The sequence below is a fragment of the Gracilinanus agilis genome, chromosome 1, assembly GCF_016433145.1.
Source record: "Gracilinanus agilis isolate LMUSP501 chromosome 1, AgileGrace, whole genome shotgun sequence".
Taxonomy (NCBI): domain Eukaryota; kingdom Metazoa; phylum Chordata; class Mammalia; order Didelphimorphia; family Didelphidae; genus Gracilinanus; species Gracilinanus agilis.
Window position 1 is genome coordinate 53,339,663 of NC_058130.1, and position 21,072 is coordinate 53,360,734.

At 42.4% G+C, this 21,072-nt stretch overlaps 1 protein-coding gene across 1 annotated transcript in view; it reads right to left on the reverse strand.

Moving 5' to 3' along the window:
• LHFPL4 (LHFPL tetraspan subfamily member 4) overlaps nt 1-21,072 on the reverse strand; it is a 33,569-nt gene that overhangs the window by 709 nt on the left and 11,788 nt on the right. The window contains exon 2 of the mRNA XM_044656837.1: nt 3,670-3,906. Coding sequence (XP_044512772.1) covers nt 3,670-3,906 — 237 coding nt within the window. The remainder of the gene's footprint in view (nt 1-3,669; nt 3,907-21,072) is intronic.

Consider the following 21,072-nt stretch of genomic DNA (forward strand, 5'->3'; position numbering starts at 1 on the left):
AGGGAGAGGGAGAGGGAGAGGGAGAGGGAGAGAGAGAGAGAGAGAGAGAGAGAGAGAGAGAGAGAGAGAGAGAGAGAGAGAGAGAGAGAGATTTAGAGTTAGATAGACCACCTAAGACACAACCCCACCACATCCCAGCTTTGCCTCTTGAGGTAAAACTCTACATTCTGGACCCCCACGTGGAAGGTAGGGCTGTGGGGGAGAGGAGTCCTGAAATAGAAACTGGAAGGATTAGAATTCTCCTCTAATCTATCCCACCCATTGCCCCTTAGGATGAAAACTCCCTCAGATTTAGGGAGGGCTAGTCCTTCATCTTGCCTCTCTGGAATGAGTCCTTCGCCTCCCTCTCTGAGCCTCCTCTCCTCTCTACCGAACTGGGAAGGCAAATGAGAAATGAAGGTAGCTCTGTCCCATTCCCCAAGGGGCTCAGGCCCCCTTAGGTCCCCAGGGCCTGTTTGGCTAGTTTTCTCTTGTGACCACAGCCTCTTTACACAAACTCAAAGGACCCTTCTTTATATTCCCAGGGCTGGCGTTGACCCTGAGCATGCAATTCAGGGGTGGCCAGCAAAGGAAGTAACCATCGCATTTTCTTCTAATCTATCCCCAAGGAGGACTTGTCCTGGGACCTCCCCCTTTAACCTGAGGTTGCTGGAGCCAGCTTGGACAGGCCAGTGTAAAATTTTGAGCTTGAACATTTAAGCCTCAGAAACGTGGAAGTACTACAAATCAAGGTTGATTTAATGTTTTGTTAATGTCTGGATTTAGGAAAGCAACAGAGAAAATAATCATGCAGATTAAACTTAAACATGTGTAGATAGCTTAGTGCATAGAGGACCAGGCCTCAAAATGTGAGGTCCTGGGTTCAAATTGGCCTCAGTCAGTCATTTGCCCTCAGTTGCTTAGCTCTTATTGCTCTTCTGCTTTAGAACCAATACACAGCATTGATTCTAAAGTGGAAGGTAAGGGTTTGTTGGGTTTTTTTAAGTGTCTAGTGAACACATTTTTTCCCCATAGAGCTGGTTGTTAAACATTTACCAGTACATCCCTGACTCAAACACTCCCATTATCATTCAAAAGGAATATCCCATCACAGAGGATGGAGCCTGCATAGACTTGCCTTCCATGCTCCAGAGGAAATATCTAAGCGGTCTAATATTCACAAGGGGATTGGTCATTTTATAGAAATAGTGACATGAGCAAAAGTAGTTTTGAGTAATTGTACACGGTTTTCCTCTTGGATAGAGAAGAGCCCTTTTTTTTGAGTTTCATTTATTTAATGATGCAAGATTAAAAAAAATCTTAGGGGGACAAGAGGGAGAGAGGAAGAAAATTTGGGAATCAAAATTTTTGAAAACATTAAAAATTGTTCATGTTATTGGCAAAGAATAAAATATTGAAAGATTTTTTTAACAAGGAAAAACGGTCTTGATTTTATGCATATATATGTATAACTATATATCTATACATATATATAATGATTTAATGAATCCTTTCCTCCTTTTCCCTCCAAAAAAAAGGATTCTGGGAAAAGACCTAGATAAGGCTGAGGTTGGTGGGGAATGGGTGGTAAGGTACATGCAGCAGTATCTACTGAAAGACTGGAAATGATTTCTCTTCTATGGTTTTCAATACTTCATTCATAAAATGAGGGGTTTGGATTCACTGATTGATCTCAAAGCCCTTTCGTTCTGACGGTCTGTGTTCTGTGCTCCAAGGCCCAGCAGATGTAATTCACTCCATTTATTTTATTTTTTTCTTATCTGAGGTTTTGAATTGTCCTTGCTCCTCCTGCCTTGTTAGTTCAGAGAATCAAGAGTTATCTGTTCAGCAGGCAGCTGGGTGGCTCAGTGGATGGAGAGCCAGGCCCAGAGTTGGGAGGTCCAGGATTCAAATCTGACCTCAGACACTTTCTTGCTGGGTGACCCTGGGCAAGTCACTTCACCCCTTATTGCTCTTCTGTCTTGGAACCAATACACAGTAATGACTCTAAGATGGAAGATGAGGGTTTAAAGAAAAAGAGTTCGCCATTCAGTTCTAGGTAGAAATGGTGCATGGTTTGGGCCAGTTATGGAGAACAGGATGGAGAGTCTGCTGAGGCTGAGGCTGGACCACTTAAGGAAAAAGAAAGTCAGCTTCAGCCAAAGGGGAAAGCAAACATGCGATAAGCCTGGGGACAAAACTGACTACAGCGGGGAGAGGGAGAAAGAGCCACGAGGGAACACCTGGGCACATCGATGGGTGACTTGGGGGCTGGACCTGAGCAGCTCTTTGGAGGTCAGGGATGGGAAGATGGGCCTGGAGAAGGAAGATGGCGGAAGATTCCCATACAATGGCCATGCTTAGCTTAGCCGGTCAGCCTCAGCTGCCAGGAAACAAACTCTCAAATGGGAGTCACTAGAAGGCATCGAGGGCTTCTCCTGAGAGACCGCCCCAAGCAGAGGATCCTGGGGTAGAATGAGATGGTCCCCACCAAAGACGGTCTGAGAATCCCATGAAAAGAAGAGTTTGCGTTTCCATTGGCACGAAGGTTCATTGAGCGCTTGGCTCACATACATCATGACATTGGAGAAGCAGCCTAGGGGAGTAGGTAGAGTGCTGGCCTCCATCATAAAGACCTGTGTTCAAGTTTTACCCCTGACCCATCCTGGCTATGTGACCTTGAGCAAGTCCTTTCCCCTACCAGGGCCCCCTTCCAAAAAAAAAAAAAAACAACTCCCTAAGACTCTAAGTTCTAGAGAAGTTGTGGGAGCTGCTTTGGTAGAAGGAGTTCTCTCACCCAGAGCTCTTCCACTGATGGATCACTGGTCCAGAAAAAGAAAAAAACCAACAACTCATTTGAACCCTGTGACATAAATAGTGCAAACATGATTATTTCTGTTTTGCAGATGAGGAAATGGAATACAGAGCAGTCGCTTAACCCAAAGGAGGGAGAAGTGTGTCTGTGGTCAAAGAACCGCGGGTCCCATCTCGGCTCTGCCACCGTGTGTGACCTTGGGCAAGTCACTCTCCTCTGTAATGGGCGTTTCCTCATTGGCAAAATGAAAAGGCTGGTCTCAGTGATTTCTAAGGCCCCTTCTAGCTAGCCTTATGAAGTGACTTGATCCCAAGAGGCCAAGGAACCAGCCTAGGTCTTCTGACTCACCAATTAATGTTGCAGAATTCCCATTATACAGACTACATTCTGCAGAGCCCCCTTAGACAAGTGCTCAGAGTCGCGATGGCTTCGGCACTCAAACAAGCTCACAACTGTCCGCTGGTGCCCTGGTCTTACCTCTTTCAGGCTGGGGAAGACTTCTATTCCCTTTTTTTCCCCCTTTAAACCCTTAGCTGCTGTCTTAGTATCTGTTCCAAGGCAGAAGAGCAGTAAGGGCTAGGCAATGTAGGTGAAGTGACTCCCCCAGGGTCAGCCATCGAGGAAGTGTCTGAGGCCGGATTTGAACCCAGGCCCGGTGCTCTATCCCAGGTGCTACCTTGCTACCCTCAAAATATATTCTTTCTCCCTAAAATGAATCTCAGGCCCTTCTCTCAATCCGTTCCCTGCTCCATCCCGCCCTCCCCTCCACCTCCTTTATCCTGGGATCTCTCCCTGGAATCCAGAGACGCTTTTCTGCGTTGGCAGGTCCTTGGCCGGTCCGGAGCGCCCCAGTCCATCGCTTCCTCCCCACTCACCTTTGCTCTCTGTCTTGAGCTCGTCCTGCAGGAGGTCGTTTTGCCGGTTGCCCAGCACAAAGGCGAGGAAGGAGAGGATGAGGGCATTGAGGATGCCGATGATGGCCAGGATGTATGCCCAGCGCACAGAGCAGTCCCCCAGAGAATACTTCCCCGTCTTCTGCCCACACATATCCCGGATGGTCTCAGCATCCCAGCCATCGGGGAAGATCATGCAGCCCAGGACCAGGCAGAGAGCTGGAGGAAGGGAGGCCCCCACGGCAGCCGGGGAGGGGGGAGAAAAGAGATTGGTTACCTCGGCTACTCCTGGCCACAAGGCAGTCACCCAGAACTTTGTCCCCCAGCGCCAGCGAGGCTTGCCCCCCCCCCCCAGGTGTGGAAGCATTATCCAGAGAGCTGCCTTTCCCCAGGACATCTTCCACCCATTGATTCACTTGTTTTCTCTCATTAGGATGTGAAACCCCTGAGGCAGAGGCCAGGATTTTGCCTTTTGCATGAGTGTCCGCAGCACGTAAGCCTACTAGCCGGCACACAGTAGGCACTTCACAGGAGTTTGGTGACTCTATTTGTTGGTTCTACTTTGGGTGGCAGAAACCTCTACTGAACCTGCAAAGCCTTTTTTTCTCACCTCGTCTCCTTTAAGTGACTCTCGAAATCTCCTGTCCCTTGAAGCCTTGCTGGGTTAACTGGAGAAGGACTGACCCTGTCCCCCCATCCCACCCAGTCGGATGGAGGAACTGTCCCTGCATCAAACCCTTGACCGAGTCAGCTCCCAGTCCTTAAAGGGACTTAAAAGGTTCAACACCAGCTGCCTGTGTGCTCGTAGCCCTGGTTTCCCCATTTCTGCCCTTTGCCCTCTACATCCAGTATTTGTCTCCATGTCAGTCTGTCTTAGAATGGAAAATCCCCAAAGCCCAGAGCCCTGCATAAATGAAGACGAATGTGATGGTGATGGGAGAGAAGAAGGAAGAGGAAGACGATTCTGACTTCTGGCCGGTCCCAAGGACAGCTCTCCTAGTTTCCAAGGTGACAGAGCCCTTTAGTGGGGCTTTGACTCTAGTACTGTGTTCCCTTCTATAAGGCAGGATGGGGACTACCCCATCCCCAGCCAGTTAAGAATTCATTACCCCATCGGGAACACTCTCATCCCTCAGATGAATTGCTTGGCATCTGAAGCTAAGGGAGAGAAAGAGGAGATGCTCCCAAACTCAAGCTCCCTTCAGAATTGCCTCATTATCCCCAAACTGAAAAATTCCTATCTACTACAGCTTACCCTGGGGATCTTCATCCTAAAAAAAAAAGCACCCTCCTTCACCCCCTCCCACCCCTCCACCCAATCCCACCGAGGCATGAGACCTTTTATCTCACCTGCCCCCTACCCCCACTTCCCATCCACCCAACAACAACAGGGTGTGATTTGAGGCAGAGGAGGTCAGATACCTTGTACTTTAGATATGATAAAAGTCAAGGTCATTTGGTGGGGAATGGGACTGGGAGAGACAGAACCAAAGGCTGGAAAGATAAGAAAGCATGCTTTAGTGACCGTTAATTCAGCCATGTTTGCTTCCTTAGCATCTCCTCTTCTCCAGACTATACTACCCCTCCCTTCCTTTCCCTGCTTCTCCTCTCCCTACTTCCACTCCTCCCTCCTCTAGCTTTCTACAATGGCAGGTCCTTCTCTGCCTCCCCCACCTGTAACTGCTCCTCCTCCCTTCCCAGCTCTGACCTAGAGAGTCTCTCTCATTTCTATTGTCATGGCCAAGGTCACTAAGTCCTACAGAGAGAGGCAGAAGAGCCCTGGACCTGAAGATAATGGGGTCCTGGGTGAGACCTCATAGAAACCCACCTTAAAAACCATACCACCTACCCCAATCCTCTCCTCAGTCCATCGGGTCCCACTCTTGTCTTCCCTTTGTATCCTCCACACCCCCGTGCCTGGGCTGAGTGGGCTGCAAGAGGCTGGATTTGGGGGAATAACAAGACCCGCAGGAGGAAGAAAGGACCCCCAAGCCCCAGCAGTAGAGGGCTGGGGCTGTAGTCACTCATCATTCTCCTGGTGAGTGAATTCCTATCTCCATGGAAACCACTGCCAGCTCACTCCCAGCTCACTGGTTTGGGTCTGCTAGCTGCTGGGCTTCCAGATTCAACTCCTCTCCCTTTGAACCCTGCTCCTCCTCCATCTCTCCCTCCCCCTCTCAAATCACTCCCTTCAGAGCCTTTTCCTTTCCATCTTTCTGTACTGTCTCTCAGTGGAATTCTCTCACTTCCTTTCCCTGATCTCTTATTACCTCTCTCTCTCCCCCTGATATTTTTTATCTATTTTTCTCTATCTCTGTCTGAATCTTCTTCTTTGGGATATCTATCTTTCTGAGTTTCTGTTTCTCTCTGTATCTCTGCTTTCCCTCTCACCCCCCTCTTTTTTTTCCATTCCTTCCTCCTTTCTCTACTCCTTCCTTTTTTCTCTTTCATCTGTCTAGCTATCTGTCTGTCTATCTAATCTAATCTAATCTAGCTATCTATCTGTCTAATCTATCTGTCTATCTAATCTATTTATCCATCTATCTGCCTATCTAGCTAATCTATCTCTCTATCTGTCTATCTGCCTGTCTGTCTGTCTGCCTGTCTGTCCATCTAATCTATCTACTATCTGTCTGTCTAACCTAACCTAATCTAATCTAATCTATCTGCCTATATAGCTAATCTATCCATCTATCTATCCATCTATCCATCTATCCATCTATCTATCTATCTATCTATCTATCTATCTATCTATCTCCATATGTCTGACTTTCAGTTTCTATTTCTCTTTGTCCTAAGTTCCCTGATGTGTTTTGAGAACATCTGATGGACGGAGGGAAGAAGGACTCTAGCTTCATTAGCTTCATTTCCTTACAAGAGCCTCAATTCCCCGTGGACAATGAACCTAGCACCACCTTGAACCCCAGGGTGGCCTACCAGACTTGAAATGACCTAGACCAGGCTAAGATTCCTCAAAATGAAGACAAGCCACTAGGGGTACAACCAGGACATTTGGCCCTGTAGCTTAAATCTTGTCCCCCATCACAGGTCTGCAGGTTCTTCTATCTGATCCAAATAGCCCTGGCTTTGGAGACTGTATCCCTCCTGGGGAGCCCAACCCTCTCCCACAACACAGATATGCTCTACAATTAGGAACATTTTGCTGGAGTTCTGTTTTGTGCCAGGAGAGGATAATAATGGTAGTGGTAGTGATGCTCTTGTGGCTGCTGGTGATGATAATGACCTTCATCATCTTGAAAGCCATTCCTTCAGGGTCAGGTCAATTACCTCTTCAATGAAGCCATCTCTGATCACCCCCAAATGGAAATGACTCCTTTCTCCCATAATCTTGTAGTACTTTGTTCCAGTCTCTCCTTTAAAGTGGGCAATGTTCTGATTTGAATAATAGTTGCTGGAATCTCAGAATTGAAAGGGATCCAAAAATCATCTAGTACAACCAGTATCTGTATAGGCGTCTTCTACATGACAATTATCTGTGTGCCTCTCTTATCTCCCTTACTAGATTGTAAGCTCCTTTGGGACAGGGCAGTATCTAATTTGTCCTGGGGCCATGGGCACCCAGAGTGTCCTTGCACATCCTTAATATGCAGTTGCTAAATGGTGTTTGCCATTCTTTAGATAATAATCTGCAGTTGCAATTTACAGCATTACTATCAGAACATCCCAGTTAAAATATGCTGCAGAAATCAAAGAATCATATAGTGCCAGGGCTCTTTGAAGATATCTTCTCTGGCTTTCTCATCTTAAGAGAAGAAACCAAGGCTTAATGATGTGAGATGACTTGTTCAAGGGCAGAGAAGGAATAAGTTGCTTGGGAGAATAGCACATTAACCCATGAACTCCCCTCTAATGAATACTTTAGCCAAGATTAGCAAGTTTATGGAAGAGAACAGGTCTTCCAGGGAAGAGATACAGGATGGGCAAATTTGAAGAGGTCAGAGAGAAGGAGGGGAGAGACAGATAAATCTGTAGTGTAAAGTAAAGATCAAAACCAGGTCTTACAGGCACCCCTTTGGTAACTTAGGGGATGAGGGGAGAGGGGGATGAGGGAAGAGTAAATATCCCAATTCTGACACTTACAGGTTGTAAAACATCACCTATTTGAGCCTCAGTCTCCTTGTGTGTAAAATAGGAATAAGAATCCCTAGAATATTCATCTCATAGTATTGCCATGTGACTCAAATGTCAACATGTGTATGTACATGTATATGTACGTGTATGTGAATAAATGCATGTATATATACACATATATACACATATCTTGTTTTCCTGATTGTTTAGACCTAAAGTGATAAAGAAAATGTTAAAATATTTTGCAAAATTTGAATTACTGCCTAAATATCTTATAAAAGGAGTCCCAAAATTCTTCCTGCAGTTTTCAACTTTGATAGTTAAAACTTTAAAAGCTTAAAACTCCACGAAGACTTTGAGGGAAACCATATATTTTTGACAATTATGAAGGTCCCAAGTCTCAGCAAGTTGCACTCTCCATTTTTCTCCCCTTTTAATTCTCTTACTTGTTCCTTTCTCATCCTTTTTCCTATGAACTACAGCAGCATCTCACACCTTCTTCTTCTGCCCCCTTTTCCAGGAGGTCTTTCTCTCTCTCTCTCTCTCTCTCTCTCTCTTCTGAACACTGATGTAGGATACTGTATTATATATATGGCCATCATCCCATGAGGCCTTGTATCAGATAAGACAACTAATTATCGATTACATACATATACATGCATATATTTATACACATATGTGCATGTGTATATACACATATGTGCATGCTGTGTTGGTAAATTTAACAACTAGATCTCTGGGGAAATGTACACACAGCTCACTTTTAAGTTTAATTTGAATGACTAACCTTTTCTCTATGACTTTAGGACTAAACACAATTGGCAAAACAATATAAATGTATATTTATATAAGCACTTACAATTATGCATGTAACATATATACTCCCACACTTGTGTGTACCTATGTGTTCATATACACACATTTGTGCATATACATTTATTTATGTGCACGTGTATATAAATGTATGTCCACAGGCACATTAATACACATATACATGTATGTTTATATGCATACATATAGGTATGTGTAATGCACATATGTTTTATGTGCATGTGTGTATACACACACATCTAATCTCCCTACTATATTCTAGTTCCTTGAAGGCAAATGCCCTTTCTCTATTTCTCTCTCCCTCTCTCTCTCTCTTCCTCTCTCTCTCTCTCTCTCTCTCTCTCTCTCTCTCTTTCTCTCTCTCTCTCTCTCTTTCTCTCTTCCTCTCTCTCTTTCTCTCTCTTTCTCTCTCTCCCTTTATCTCTCTATTCCTCTCTCTGTCTCTTTCTCTCTCTCTCTCTCTCTCCCATAGCACCTAGTTGCAGGCTTTGCCTATAAGAAATTCTTACTAAATAGTTGTTAAATGAATGATGTAACAAAAAACGAGGTGACCTGGGTTCTAGTGCTAGCTTTACCCCTGGCTCATTCCATGAACTTGGAAATTTTACTTTCTTTCTCTGGGCTTCAATGTCCTCATTGATAAAACGAAGAGATTGGTCTAGATGGTCTCTGAGGGCCCTTCCAGCTCTAGAATGCCATGAATCTGTTAGTCAAATGGATAAATGAATGAATGCTTTTGTGTCTACATGTTCCAGAAACCCTGTTTTTAAAAAGAGCATTTTCTCCTTCTCCCAGACATTCATGGTAATAGTTTACACTACATATACTGCGGTTTCTGATAAGCTTTCTTCAATCTTTTTCATGCTCGTTCCCCCGTTTTTCCTTAGAAGAGAAGCCCTTCTGTGCCCTCTATTTGGCATCATCCTCCTTGAGTGCCTAGTACAGTGGCAATGGAAAGTGGGTAAGACATTTACCTCCCTGGAGGCACAGTCATCTCCCAGAAGGCAGAGGCGTGTCTTTTTGCAAATTTCAGTTAATTAATTTCAACAAGTTTTCAATCATTATTTCCCGTGTTCCTAGTCCTTGGATAGGAACTGTGAGAGAGAGGGAGAGAGATGCATGGGCTGTGGTCCCTGCCCTCCAGGAGCTCCTGGTTTGTTGAGGGAACCACTTGATACAAGGGAAGACTATAATAAAAATAAATATAAAATAATAATTAAAAATTAAAAAATAAAAATAAAAATGTTAGGGAGCACTGTTGATGATGAGAAGGAGGAGGAGGATGACAATTCTTTCAAAGGGCCAGTTCAAGAAAGGAAAGTATTTCAAACAAGGGAAGCAGTAAAGTCTTTTCCTGGCCCCCAACTGCCTGTGGGATTAATTTCAAAGTCCTCAGCCTGACATTCAAGGCCCTTCATACTCTGCCCCCCCAGGCTGCTTTTCCATCATTATCTCCATCATACATCCAGTCTACGTCTACATAATCTCCATCACGTATACAATCAATGGGAATACCCAGATCATATGTCTACAGTCCATATTAATATGAATATCTCTACCATCCAGCTATATTTTAAAGCTATCTCCTTTCATTAATGTCTTCATATTTTATGCCCATATTCACCAAAATTCAATTCAACATTTATTAAAAACTACCAGATACCAGAGACAATGCTAGATGATGGGGATAGAAAGATAAAACATGAAATAATCCCTGCCCTCTAGGAGCTTACATTCTTCTAAGGAGATATAAAATGTATTAACCATGCATGGTTATACACAAATGGATAATTTGAAGAAAGAAGACATGTGGGAAGCCAATAAGAACTAAACTGTCCTTGTCAGATTATCAGAGATGATAAAGAGATCTCCACAAAGACAGCGTATATTCTTCTTCATCTGCAGTCATACAACATCACTGGAAAAATATTGGTATTCAAGAGATGTTTTTTGTTCTTGGGTTTTTGGTTAGGGTAACTTGAAATAGTTAAAAGAAGCTGGCAGTTTCGCAGAAGACAAACTGGCCCTCTCTCCTACTCCTGTTAAATTCTGGGCCTGACTGCTTTGTCCATTTGCAATGTCCATCCAAGATACAGATAATAATGGATGAGCTCTAGAGGCAGTAATTCACCTGTATGTCATAGAATGGGCAAAATTCATTCTTCATTCATTCCGTTTTTCAGGAGTGAATAATTGGGCCATTCATTTTCCCTCACATCAAACCTAAATCTCTCTCTCTAAAATTTCTGCCCATTGCTCCTATTCCCTATGAAGCCAAACCTAGTAAGTTTATATCCTCTTCTGTGTCACATTCCTTTAAAGTCTTGAAGATGTCTACCATGTCCCTCCTAACATTATCTCCTCCAGTCTAAACATTTCAGATTCCTTCCATTGGATTTCCTATGGTATGAACCTGTGACTTCCCCATCCCAGTAGGCCTCCTCTCCACTTTAGATGGAACTCCCCATTTTATTGCTGCCCTTGGCACCCAGAACTGAACACAAGAGTCCAGCTGTGACTTCACCAGAGCAAGGGCCAGTAGGACAGATGGCCCCTTCCTACTTCTGGCCACTCTGCCTTTCTTCATGCAGACTAAAATTATATTTATTCTCTTGGTTTCCAATTCACACTGTTGACACATATTGACCTTGAAGTCCAAGACACCCATGTTTGTTTGTTTTTTAGATGAACATCTGTCTAGCTATGCGTCATCTTATACTTGTGAAATTCATCTTTAAATGCACATAGTAGGGTTTGAATAAATGTTTACTGTATTAATTTGCACATTATCTCTGAAGTAGCACTGGATGGTGAGCAATGCAGGATTTGCTTTGCTCAATTATAGATGTTTGTAACAGGGCTTTGTTTTCTTGGTTTCTCAATATGGGGGAGAGAAGAAGAGGAAGAGAAGGTGGACTTTTCACTGATTTAAAAAAAATGAGTGAAAGAGTCCTCGACTTGGAGTCCGATAGCCCAAGTTAGAATTCTGGTTCTGCTCTTTGTAGCCAACATCTTCAAGTAACGTACATCCCCTTTCTAGACTCTGCCTCCTTACCTCTAACAGAAGTCAGATTTGATTATTTCTAAGGTGAGATGCTAAGACCTAACGTATTCTATGAATGAATGAATGAATGAATGAATGAATGAATGAATGAATACTATATGAAAAATCATGGCTAGAATGAGTATGTGTGGGGAACAGCGAGACTGAAGGACAGTAGGGGGAAATAGGGCTCAGAAGGTAGGTGGGTGCCAGATTTTAAAAGGCTTTGAATGTCAAGCTAAAGGAGGTAGGCTTGACGGAATGAAAAATGAGTATATTATTACCCCTGGACCTGTCGTTAGACCTGTATTTGACTTGTGCATCCAGTGATGGCTTGATACTCTTAGTTCTAGTCTCACCATCCCTACTTCACACACACACACACACACACACATGCCTTCTAGACAATGGTCTTGATTTCCTAAGGAGGAGGGAGGGTAAAATCTGATATCCTAAGATAGAACTATCTCTGCACTCATGAAGAATCCATCAAGCGATCAATCAGTCCTTTCGCCTACTTGGCTCCAGAGAGTAGGACTAGACAATGGGGAGAAACTACAAAGGGGAAGATTTTATCTTGATGGAAAAGACATCATAGTTAGCACTGTTCAAGAGGAGAATGCTCTGTCTTAGGAAGTAGGGGATCCTCCCTCACTGGGGATCTCCAAGTGGAGGCTGGATGGACATTTGCTCAAGATGTTGAAGCAGAGATTCTTGGTCAGGTTGAGCTGGATGGCCACTGAGGTCCCTTTCAAGTCTGTAGTTCTATGATCTGCTCCATGTGTTAGGAATGTAACACCTAAAGAAGAAAATCACTTCCTCGTTTGAATACCAAGCTGAAGCTTCAAGAAAGGACAACTGCTGGGGCAGCTAGGTAGCACAGTGGATACTGCACAAGGTCTGGAGCCAGGAAGATATTGGGATCAAATCTGGCCCCAGACACTTCCTATCTGTGCAACCCTGGGCAAGTCACTTAGCCCCTAACTACTTAGCCCTTGCAACTCTTCTGTCTTAGAACTGATACTAAAACAAGATGAAAGAAAGAAAAAGGAAGGAAGGAAGGAGAGAAAGACAAAGGGAGGGAGGGGGAAAAAGGAGGAAGGGAGGAAGGATAGAGAGTGCCTGGCATGGTAAATGCTGTTAGTTATTATTATTATTATCAATTATGATTATGATTATGGGACAGCTAGGTGGCCGTAGAGCACTAGGTGTGGAGGCAGGAAGAACTGAGTTCAAGTCCTACTTCAATCCATTTATCAGCTATGAGACCCTGATCAAGTCACTTAACCTCTCTCAGCTTCAGTTTCCTCATCTATAAAATGGGGATAATATTACTAGCACCTACCTCCCATGGTGGTTGTAAGGATCAAATGAGATTATATATATATAACATAATTTGCAAATGTAAAAGTGCTCTATAAATGTTACTTATTATTCTTCCAGGCTTATGTGTGTTCCCCTTTGAGGGTCTCCACCTGCCCTTCTCCAAGTCATCTACCCAAAAGAAAGTCACCTAGTCCTTTGGCATAACCAAATAACAAAGGATGAAAACAGCATTTCCATTTCTGCAGGTCTTCATGTTTTCAAATGTCTTCTATTTATACAAAATCCAAGATTGAGGCTGACCCCATCATTTTACAGATGAGGAAACTGAGGCCCAAGGAAGTAAAGTGACTCAACCAAGGGTCACAAGTTGGTATCAGCTCATGCCTTCTGGTTCCAGACTGAATTTCTTCTCAGGGTATCTGCTGACTGTATCAGGCTACATCAATATCATTTCATCTTTTTTTTTTTAACATCATTTCATCTTCATGTCACAACTCTGACAAGCAGGACAGGGATAAATCAGCAAACTGCCAATGTCACATAGCCACTAAAGGCTAAATCTAGGATTTGAACTCAGGACTTCTGATATCAGTTCACAATAGACTTCAAGGCCATGAAGTGTGCAATCCCCTCATTTTGCTGAGTCCCAGAGTTGGCCAAGCAATTCACTTAAGGTCACCCAAGTAAAATGTGAAAGAAGCCAGGTCATCTCACTCAAAAATCCAGCATTCTTTCCACAGCACCATGTTTCCTCTCAAATTCAATGCTCTTTCCAAGACCTTTAGTGAATTGAATTAAATTGAATCAGATAAAATCAATGCCAATATGGAAGACAAGCTAGAACCTGCACCCCTCAGCCTTCTTGGCTCAAGGATTTCTCCTGAGGCCAGCCACTCATTGCCAGCAAGCCAAGCTCCCACATACTTCCCAAGTCACTTTCTGCCTTTAGTTTTCCCTAGCAAAAGGGTGGCGATTTGTGAGGTCAACCAGGGCTGGCCATCGTCAGAAAAGAGTATTGTTTCAGAATGAGGAGACCCAGATTTTAGCTCTGGTGCTATCACTAACTGTGTGACCTTTATCATGTTACCTCCCTGGGCTTGAATCTCTTCATCTGTAAATGGATGGAATTGGCTTAGATGCTCTCTAACATTGCACTCAGCTCTGACATTCTTCTGAAGTCTGATGGTAGAGTAGACACCATTTGCCTTGATACCTTCTTGCCTTCTTTTTACTTTTCTCCTTTCTGATACCACATCTCCTCCTGGCACCTATACTTCTTATTCTCATGAAATCTTGTTCTCAGCGACTGCCAACTAACCCCCACTAAAAAGAACCATAACTAGAAATTCGTTCACCTTGGAAGAATTCAGTTCAGGAGGAATGGCAAAAAGCGATAGGGCAGTCCATCCTCCAATTTATCCAGCCCTTATTGATGGAGAGAAGCCAGAAAGAGAGCAACATGAGCCCCAAGAGAGGGCCATTATCATGCCGAGTACTGGAGGCTGAAGCCATTGAGATAGTCATGATGCTCGTATGTTGGGGAGGAAGTAGGTTCCCACATATCACTGGCCTGGGGAAAAAACTCCATTTGTCCTGCGAGTTATGACTCTACAATTGAGGTGCTGGATGATTGTAGTTATTAAGGTGCTTTCCCTCTCAGCAGAATCCAAAAGGCTTCCAGACCCAGAGGAATAGATTGTGAATGAGGAATTTCAAGCACCATGACAGGTTGGAGATCAATATATTTAGGGCAACACAGTCTTCCTAAAACCCCTCAAATTTTACCACCACAAGTGACTAGCTATATATAGGACCAATCCTAGGGAGAGGTGTCCTTCCTAATACTAAAAATGTTTTTCTTTCATTTAACTCTCCCTAAGAGTTCTCACATAATATTTTCCCCTTTGTATTCCTGGAATATGCCACTTAACACCTGTGTGACCATGGACAAATCACCTAACCTTCCTGGACCTCAGTTTTCTCATCTTTAAAATAGAGGGATTGGATCCAAAGTTCTCTAGGATCTCTTCCAGTCAAAATCTATTATCCTATAGATATAGACCATAGAGAAAACATGGTGCACTGGAAAGAGCTAAAGGTCCTGGGTTTGAATTCCTTCTACCTCAGAGCCTCATTATCATAATAACTCATACATGTTTAGCACTTTGAGGTGTACAAAGCATTTTCCTCCCAGAAATCTTGTAATGTAAGTATTTTTTTGATGAAGATATTATTGATCTTATTTTCCATATGAGAAAACTGAGGTTCTTAGACACTTGCATAGCTAGAGAGGATCTGAGATAGAATTTGAACCCAAATCCCCTGACACAAAGCCTAACAGCAACCCCAAGCACCTATGAAAATGAAAATAACAACATCTGGCATATCCTTCCCTCACTGGGTAGTTGGAAAGTTCAAATGAAATAGTTATGGAGAACATTTTCAAAATGTAATGCATAATATGTGTGCTCATGCATACAGTTTTTATTTGTATTATTATTATGTAATTATATTATTATAATTATGTCTTCTCTGAACCTCAGTTTCATCATCTATTAAATGAAAATAATAATCTCTCCATAGGTTATTATGAGAATTATATTATGGATGTGAAAGTACTTTGCAAATCTTAAAGTAATAAGTATCTATGTAAAAACATATCTACATATGCATCTGTATGCATGCATTCACAAATCTATTTCATGTGGACATTGCTATTAATAATAATGTTGCTATTGTTGTTTGGTCATTTCAGTCATGTCCAACTCTTCTTGACCCCATTTGGGGTTTTCTTGGCAGGGATACCAGAATGATTTTAGCTCATTAAAAAAAAAAATTCTTACCTTCTGTCTTAGAATCAATGCTGTGTATTGGCTCCAAGACTGAAAAGTAGTAAGGACTAGGCAATGAGGGTTCAGTGACTTACCCAAGATCACATAGCTAGGAAGTGTCAGAGGCTAGATTTGAACCTAGGACCTCCAATTTCTGTACCTGGCTCTCTATCTCCTGAATTACTAGCTGCCTTTTCATCCAGCTAATTTTATAGATGAGGAAACTGAGGCCAATGGGATTAAATGTCTTGCCCAGGGTCACACAGCTAGTAAGTGTCTGAGGCCAAATTTGAACTCAGGTCTTCCTGATTCCAGGCCCAGTGCTCTATGGCCACCTAGCTGCTCCGTCATCATCATCATTATCACCATCATCATCATCATCATTGTAATAATTGTAATGAAAAAGAAATGTATCTCCAAAAGGAGATATTTGGATAGAGAAGGACCCAGAGGGATTAGTGATGAAAAACCCACCTAGGGACTTTCCCAGGGCCAGTGAAGTGCAAACCCATAGAGACTATATTAAAACATAAGTTTATTTTGCTTATTAAGGTTAGGGAACTGATAGCTAAGATCCAATATGTCCCTGACTCTACAGAGCTCTATCTCTACCCACTTTCTATGCTCTTCTCACGAGAAAGCTCTTCTGATCTTCTTAAACCCTTCTTATCAGCTCCCTCTTCCTAAACCCCAAAACCATCTGACTAAATTTCTAGACTAAGAATCCTAGATTGTTAATCAACTAAACTTAATTGTCCCTAGAAGGGCTAGTGAGAATGGATTCACAAGTGGACTGAGTCCTTCCCCAAGCCTTGGGTTGGCTTCTTAGGTAAAAACAAAACAAAACAAAACAAAACAAAGACCCAGATATTAAACCCTTTGGTTTACCTTAGTCAAACTGCCGCAGCCAAATTGTTCACAGCACTGCAGGGAAACCCAGATTTCCTCCTAGGTATCTTCCAAACCCAAACCCTCCAAGTTTCTCCACAAAACTACTCAGGTTACAGGAGCTAATGGAGCAGCTATTCTCCCTTCCAGCTCAGAAACAGGACAGTTGTTAACTCAGTTAACTCCCCAAAACCCTCCTCTGCTGTGCCTCCACCTTCTAGAATCTTTTCCCAGGGTTCATGGCTAAATTCTCCTCTCTCCCTTTTAGAGACAATTTTGCATTTTCCTTTATCCCTTAGCCTTCTATTCTTACAGTAATAATAATATAATAATAATAATAGCTAACAGTTAGAATTTACTATGCCAGGCACTGTTCTAAGTGCTTTAAAATTATTTCATTTGATCTTCAAAATTGGAAGGGTCCTTAGAGGTCATATACTTCAACTATATCACATTTAAGGAAGGAAATGGAGTCTGGGGATTAATGCAAGGCAGGGGTTCTTAACCTTTTGTGCATCACAACTCCCTCATAGGCAGTCTGGGGAAGCCTATGGACCCCCTCTCAGAATAATGTTTTGAAATGGATTACAAAGGAAGCCAGTTATCATGGAAAATAGTTATTAATATATTTCTTTGACTAAAAACAAATTTATAGACTCTAGATTAAGAACTCCTGGTCCGAGACATATTATTTGTTGCCAGTGGGTAGCTAAACTTCCCAAGGGCAGAGATTGGGTTTTCACAATTCAACATAATCCACAGTACCAAAGGCAGGTGCTGTCATTTCCAGTCCTACTGGATGATAATGATGAACTATTTTCATTCATACAATAAATGTTCACTAAGTATCTATGAATAAGGAGCAGCAGCAAGCGAGGGGGCTGAGAGGGAGAGAAGTTGTCTAAATAAGGCACAGTCTCTACCCTGGTAGAGCCCACTCTATAATAGTAGGATACAACACAAATATTTTACAGCCATATTCAGTAAGTGCACTCTAGAGGTGTAGAACAAAGAAGGTTGAATATAAGAGGGTTCATTGAATCGAAAGGGACAGATGTCAGGAAACATCAAAAACTAGCATGGAGGTGGAATATAATAGTTAAAGACAATTGCTGGCCCTAAAGGTAGGAAAATCTCTGTTCAAATCCTGCCTCTGACATTTCCTGGCTGTATGACTATCTCTCTCAACTCATCTTTAAGATGGAGATGATAACACCTATAGTCCTTACTTCTCAGGGTTGTAAGAAAATGTTTGTAAAGTGCTTTGCAAACCTAACAGCACCCTATAAATGTCAGCTATTATTAGTTGTGGTAATAAGAGATCTTAATTATCCATACATCTGCTGTTGGAACTCTCACTTTGCCAAAAGCAGAGTAGCTAATCATTTCTTGACTTGCTTTAATGATAATTTCATCCTTCAAAAGATAAAGGAACCAAAAGGGAGAGAAACTGCAACTCTGGACCCTGGTTTTTCCACCAATTAAGAAATGGAAGACATTTTTAAAAGGTCAACTTGGGGGATAGGGAAAGTGATCCCTTTACCTTAAATTTGCGATGGACAAGGAGACATAGGAGATGCACCCTAGATTTGAGGAGAAAATATTTCAAAGGACTCAAAGATCACGTAAGTAGAGTCCCCCGCTATGAAACTCTATAAAGGAAGTCATCTAAGGAGGGACGAGAAGCTATCAAGAATGATATTGTAGGGGCAGGGCAAAAACCACTCAGTAGATAAAGCACCATGCCTAGAGACTGGAGGTCCTAGGTTCAAATCTAGCTTAGCTGTGTGGCCCTGGGCAAGTCACTTAACCCCAACTGCCCAGCCCTTATTACTCTTCTGCCTTGCAACTTCTACTCAGTATCGATTCTAAGACAGAAGGTATTGGTTTTGAGGGGGAAAAAAAGAATGATATTCTGAAGATACAAAGATAAAGAAATCCAATAAAGAAAGGGGGGAGTTGTCCAAAAAGGCAGACATAAATGCACAGAGAACACTTCACCCAACTGAATTCTTAAAAGGCATATACAAAGAAGGAAGCAAGGACAGAAGATGAATGGAATAGTGTAGGATGGTTCTGTACAAACAGCAGGAGTCTCAAAGCTCCAAATGAGTTGAGACTTACTCAAAAAACTTAGGATAGCACAAAGGAGGGAAAGAGGAGAATCACAGAAGAGAGAGTACTACTTCTCAGGGTGGATTCAACATTGATAATGGACAATGGAGAAAAAGTAGTTTTTCATTTCTTCTTTTACTCCTGTTTTCTCTGCCAAAGAGAATGAACTTTGCCTGTGGAGCAAAAGACCTAGAAGCACTCTCCCTGTTCACAGAATGGGACAATCGCTGACAATCACTGACAAATGGGAGTCTGATAGGACAGTTACTACATCTCCTTTCGGGGTTCTAGAAGTAGACCTGAGGAGTTGAAGGGTGGTTTTCTGATGCTATATAGCTCATGAGCCCCCATATATATGATTCTTCCCTCCGCTGTTATCTATTGATATCCTTTCATCAGCCAGAATTAATTAAAAAATAATATTTATTAAGGTAGTACAGTAAAAGCAATTAATACACCCAAATTCTGTGATGCATTCCCATAAGTACATCCAGGGTCCAGAAGAAAAGGGAGATCAGGCTTAGTGAATATGCATGGCAAAAGAGGAATAGCTCTTCAAAGTCCTTTTGATGAGCCCCTCCCCAAGTTATTACCTTTAAGTATGGTATAGTTTTCAGCTGAACTCCTTGTAAGTCACTGAAGCTGTCTATCCCCATCACAATCAGTCTATCCTTGGCTCCTAACGGACACACTTTGGCCAAGCACTGGTGTCCCAAGAGATACTGCCAGAACACATGAAAAAGCCCAAACCTTCTGGCTCCCCCAAATTTACTAGATCTTCTTCCAGTCAAATGGGGGAGGAGGCTGAGGCTAAGGTCAAGGGCTCCCTTCCCCTACCACCTAAGTGGTCTGCATGCTCTCCTCTCAGTGGCCAAACACTCTGGATTCCAACTGGCTCACTGCTTTCTAGATGACCCACCCAACAGGACCAAGTTTCTGTAACCAATTCAAACATACTTCCATTCACAACTATAGGACTTGTTCACGGTAGCTCCTACCTCTGATTGATTATCACCTGGTTAAGGAATCAGAGCATAGCATTTTGTCAGTTGCTTTATGTGGGGTTGGACAACTACTTCGTTTTACTCTCTGTCACTCTTATACTTAGAAAGGACTCCCCCCAAAAAGCCTAAAAGGGCAGTGAAAATCAAAAGAATTTAAAAGAATGCTTCACTACCCTAGATCATTTTAGGTCTCAAGACCAGATGAACTATAGAACCATAGAAAGAGCTGGCATGATCACTGAAAGGCACAATTGCTAAGGCACTGCCAGTGAATCACAGAGAATGAGAGAGGTCCTCTAGATGGAAGCCTGGAAAAGGACAAATAACATCACAGTTTTTAGAGAGAAACAGAGAAACAGACAGAACAGAATCTGTAAGGTATAGAAATATGAGCTTGACTTCTGCATTAAAAAATTTTAGAATATTTTACTAAAGAGAAGGTTAGTAAGCATCTAGAAAAGGAAACAGTAATCACAAAAAGCCAGCAGCAGGACTTCATCAAGAACAGATCATATTAACTTCACTTCCCTTTATGAAAGAATTACTAGAGTCTAATAGAGGTTTTGTTAATATAATTAACCTAGACTTTAGTGGAACATTTGAAAAAGTCTGTCCTTTTATTCTTGTGGGCAATATATGAGCTAGACAAAAGGATTTCTAACTGATTGAATGGTCTGACCCAAAGAGTTGACTAGTTGAATGCCCCAGGATCTTTACTTGACCATGTTACAAATGACTTGGATATAGGGTGACCAGCCTATGAAATTTTAATGTGACATAAAACTAAGAGAGATAAATAATATGCTATATGATGATCAGGATCTGAAAAAATCTTGATAGGCTAAATAAGCACACTGGGCCAAATCTAATAACTTAAGATTTAACAGGAATTTTTGTGAAGTCTTATACTTGGGCTAAAAAAAATCAAGTAGAAGAAGCATGGCTAGATTACACTTATCTGAAAAAGATCTAGAGATTTTAGAAGACAATAAGCCCTTTATGCATCAGCGATATGAGATTAACAGCCCTCTCTCACAAAAGCAATCTTAGATTACATTAGGAGATGCATAAAGTCCAAGACTAGGGATGTGATGGGTTCACTGTACCAGATTTGATTATGCCATTTTTGGTTTATCGTGTAGAGTTCAAAGTATTGCATTTTATTTTTTTTAACCCTTACCTTCCATCTTGGAGTCAATACTGTGTATTGGCTCCAAGGCAGAAGAGTGGTAAGGGCTAGGCAATGGGGGTCAAG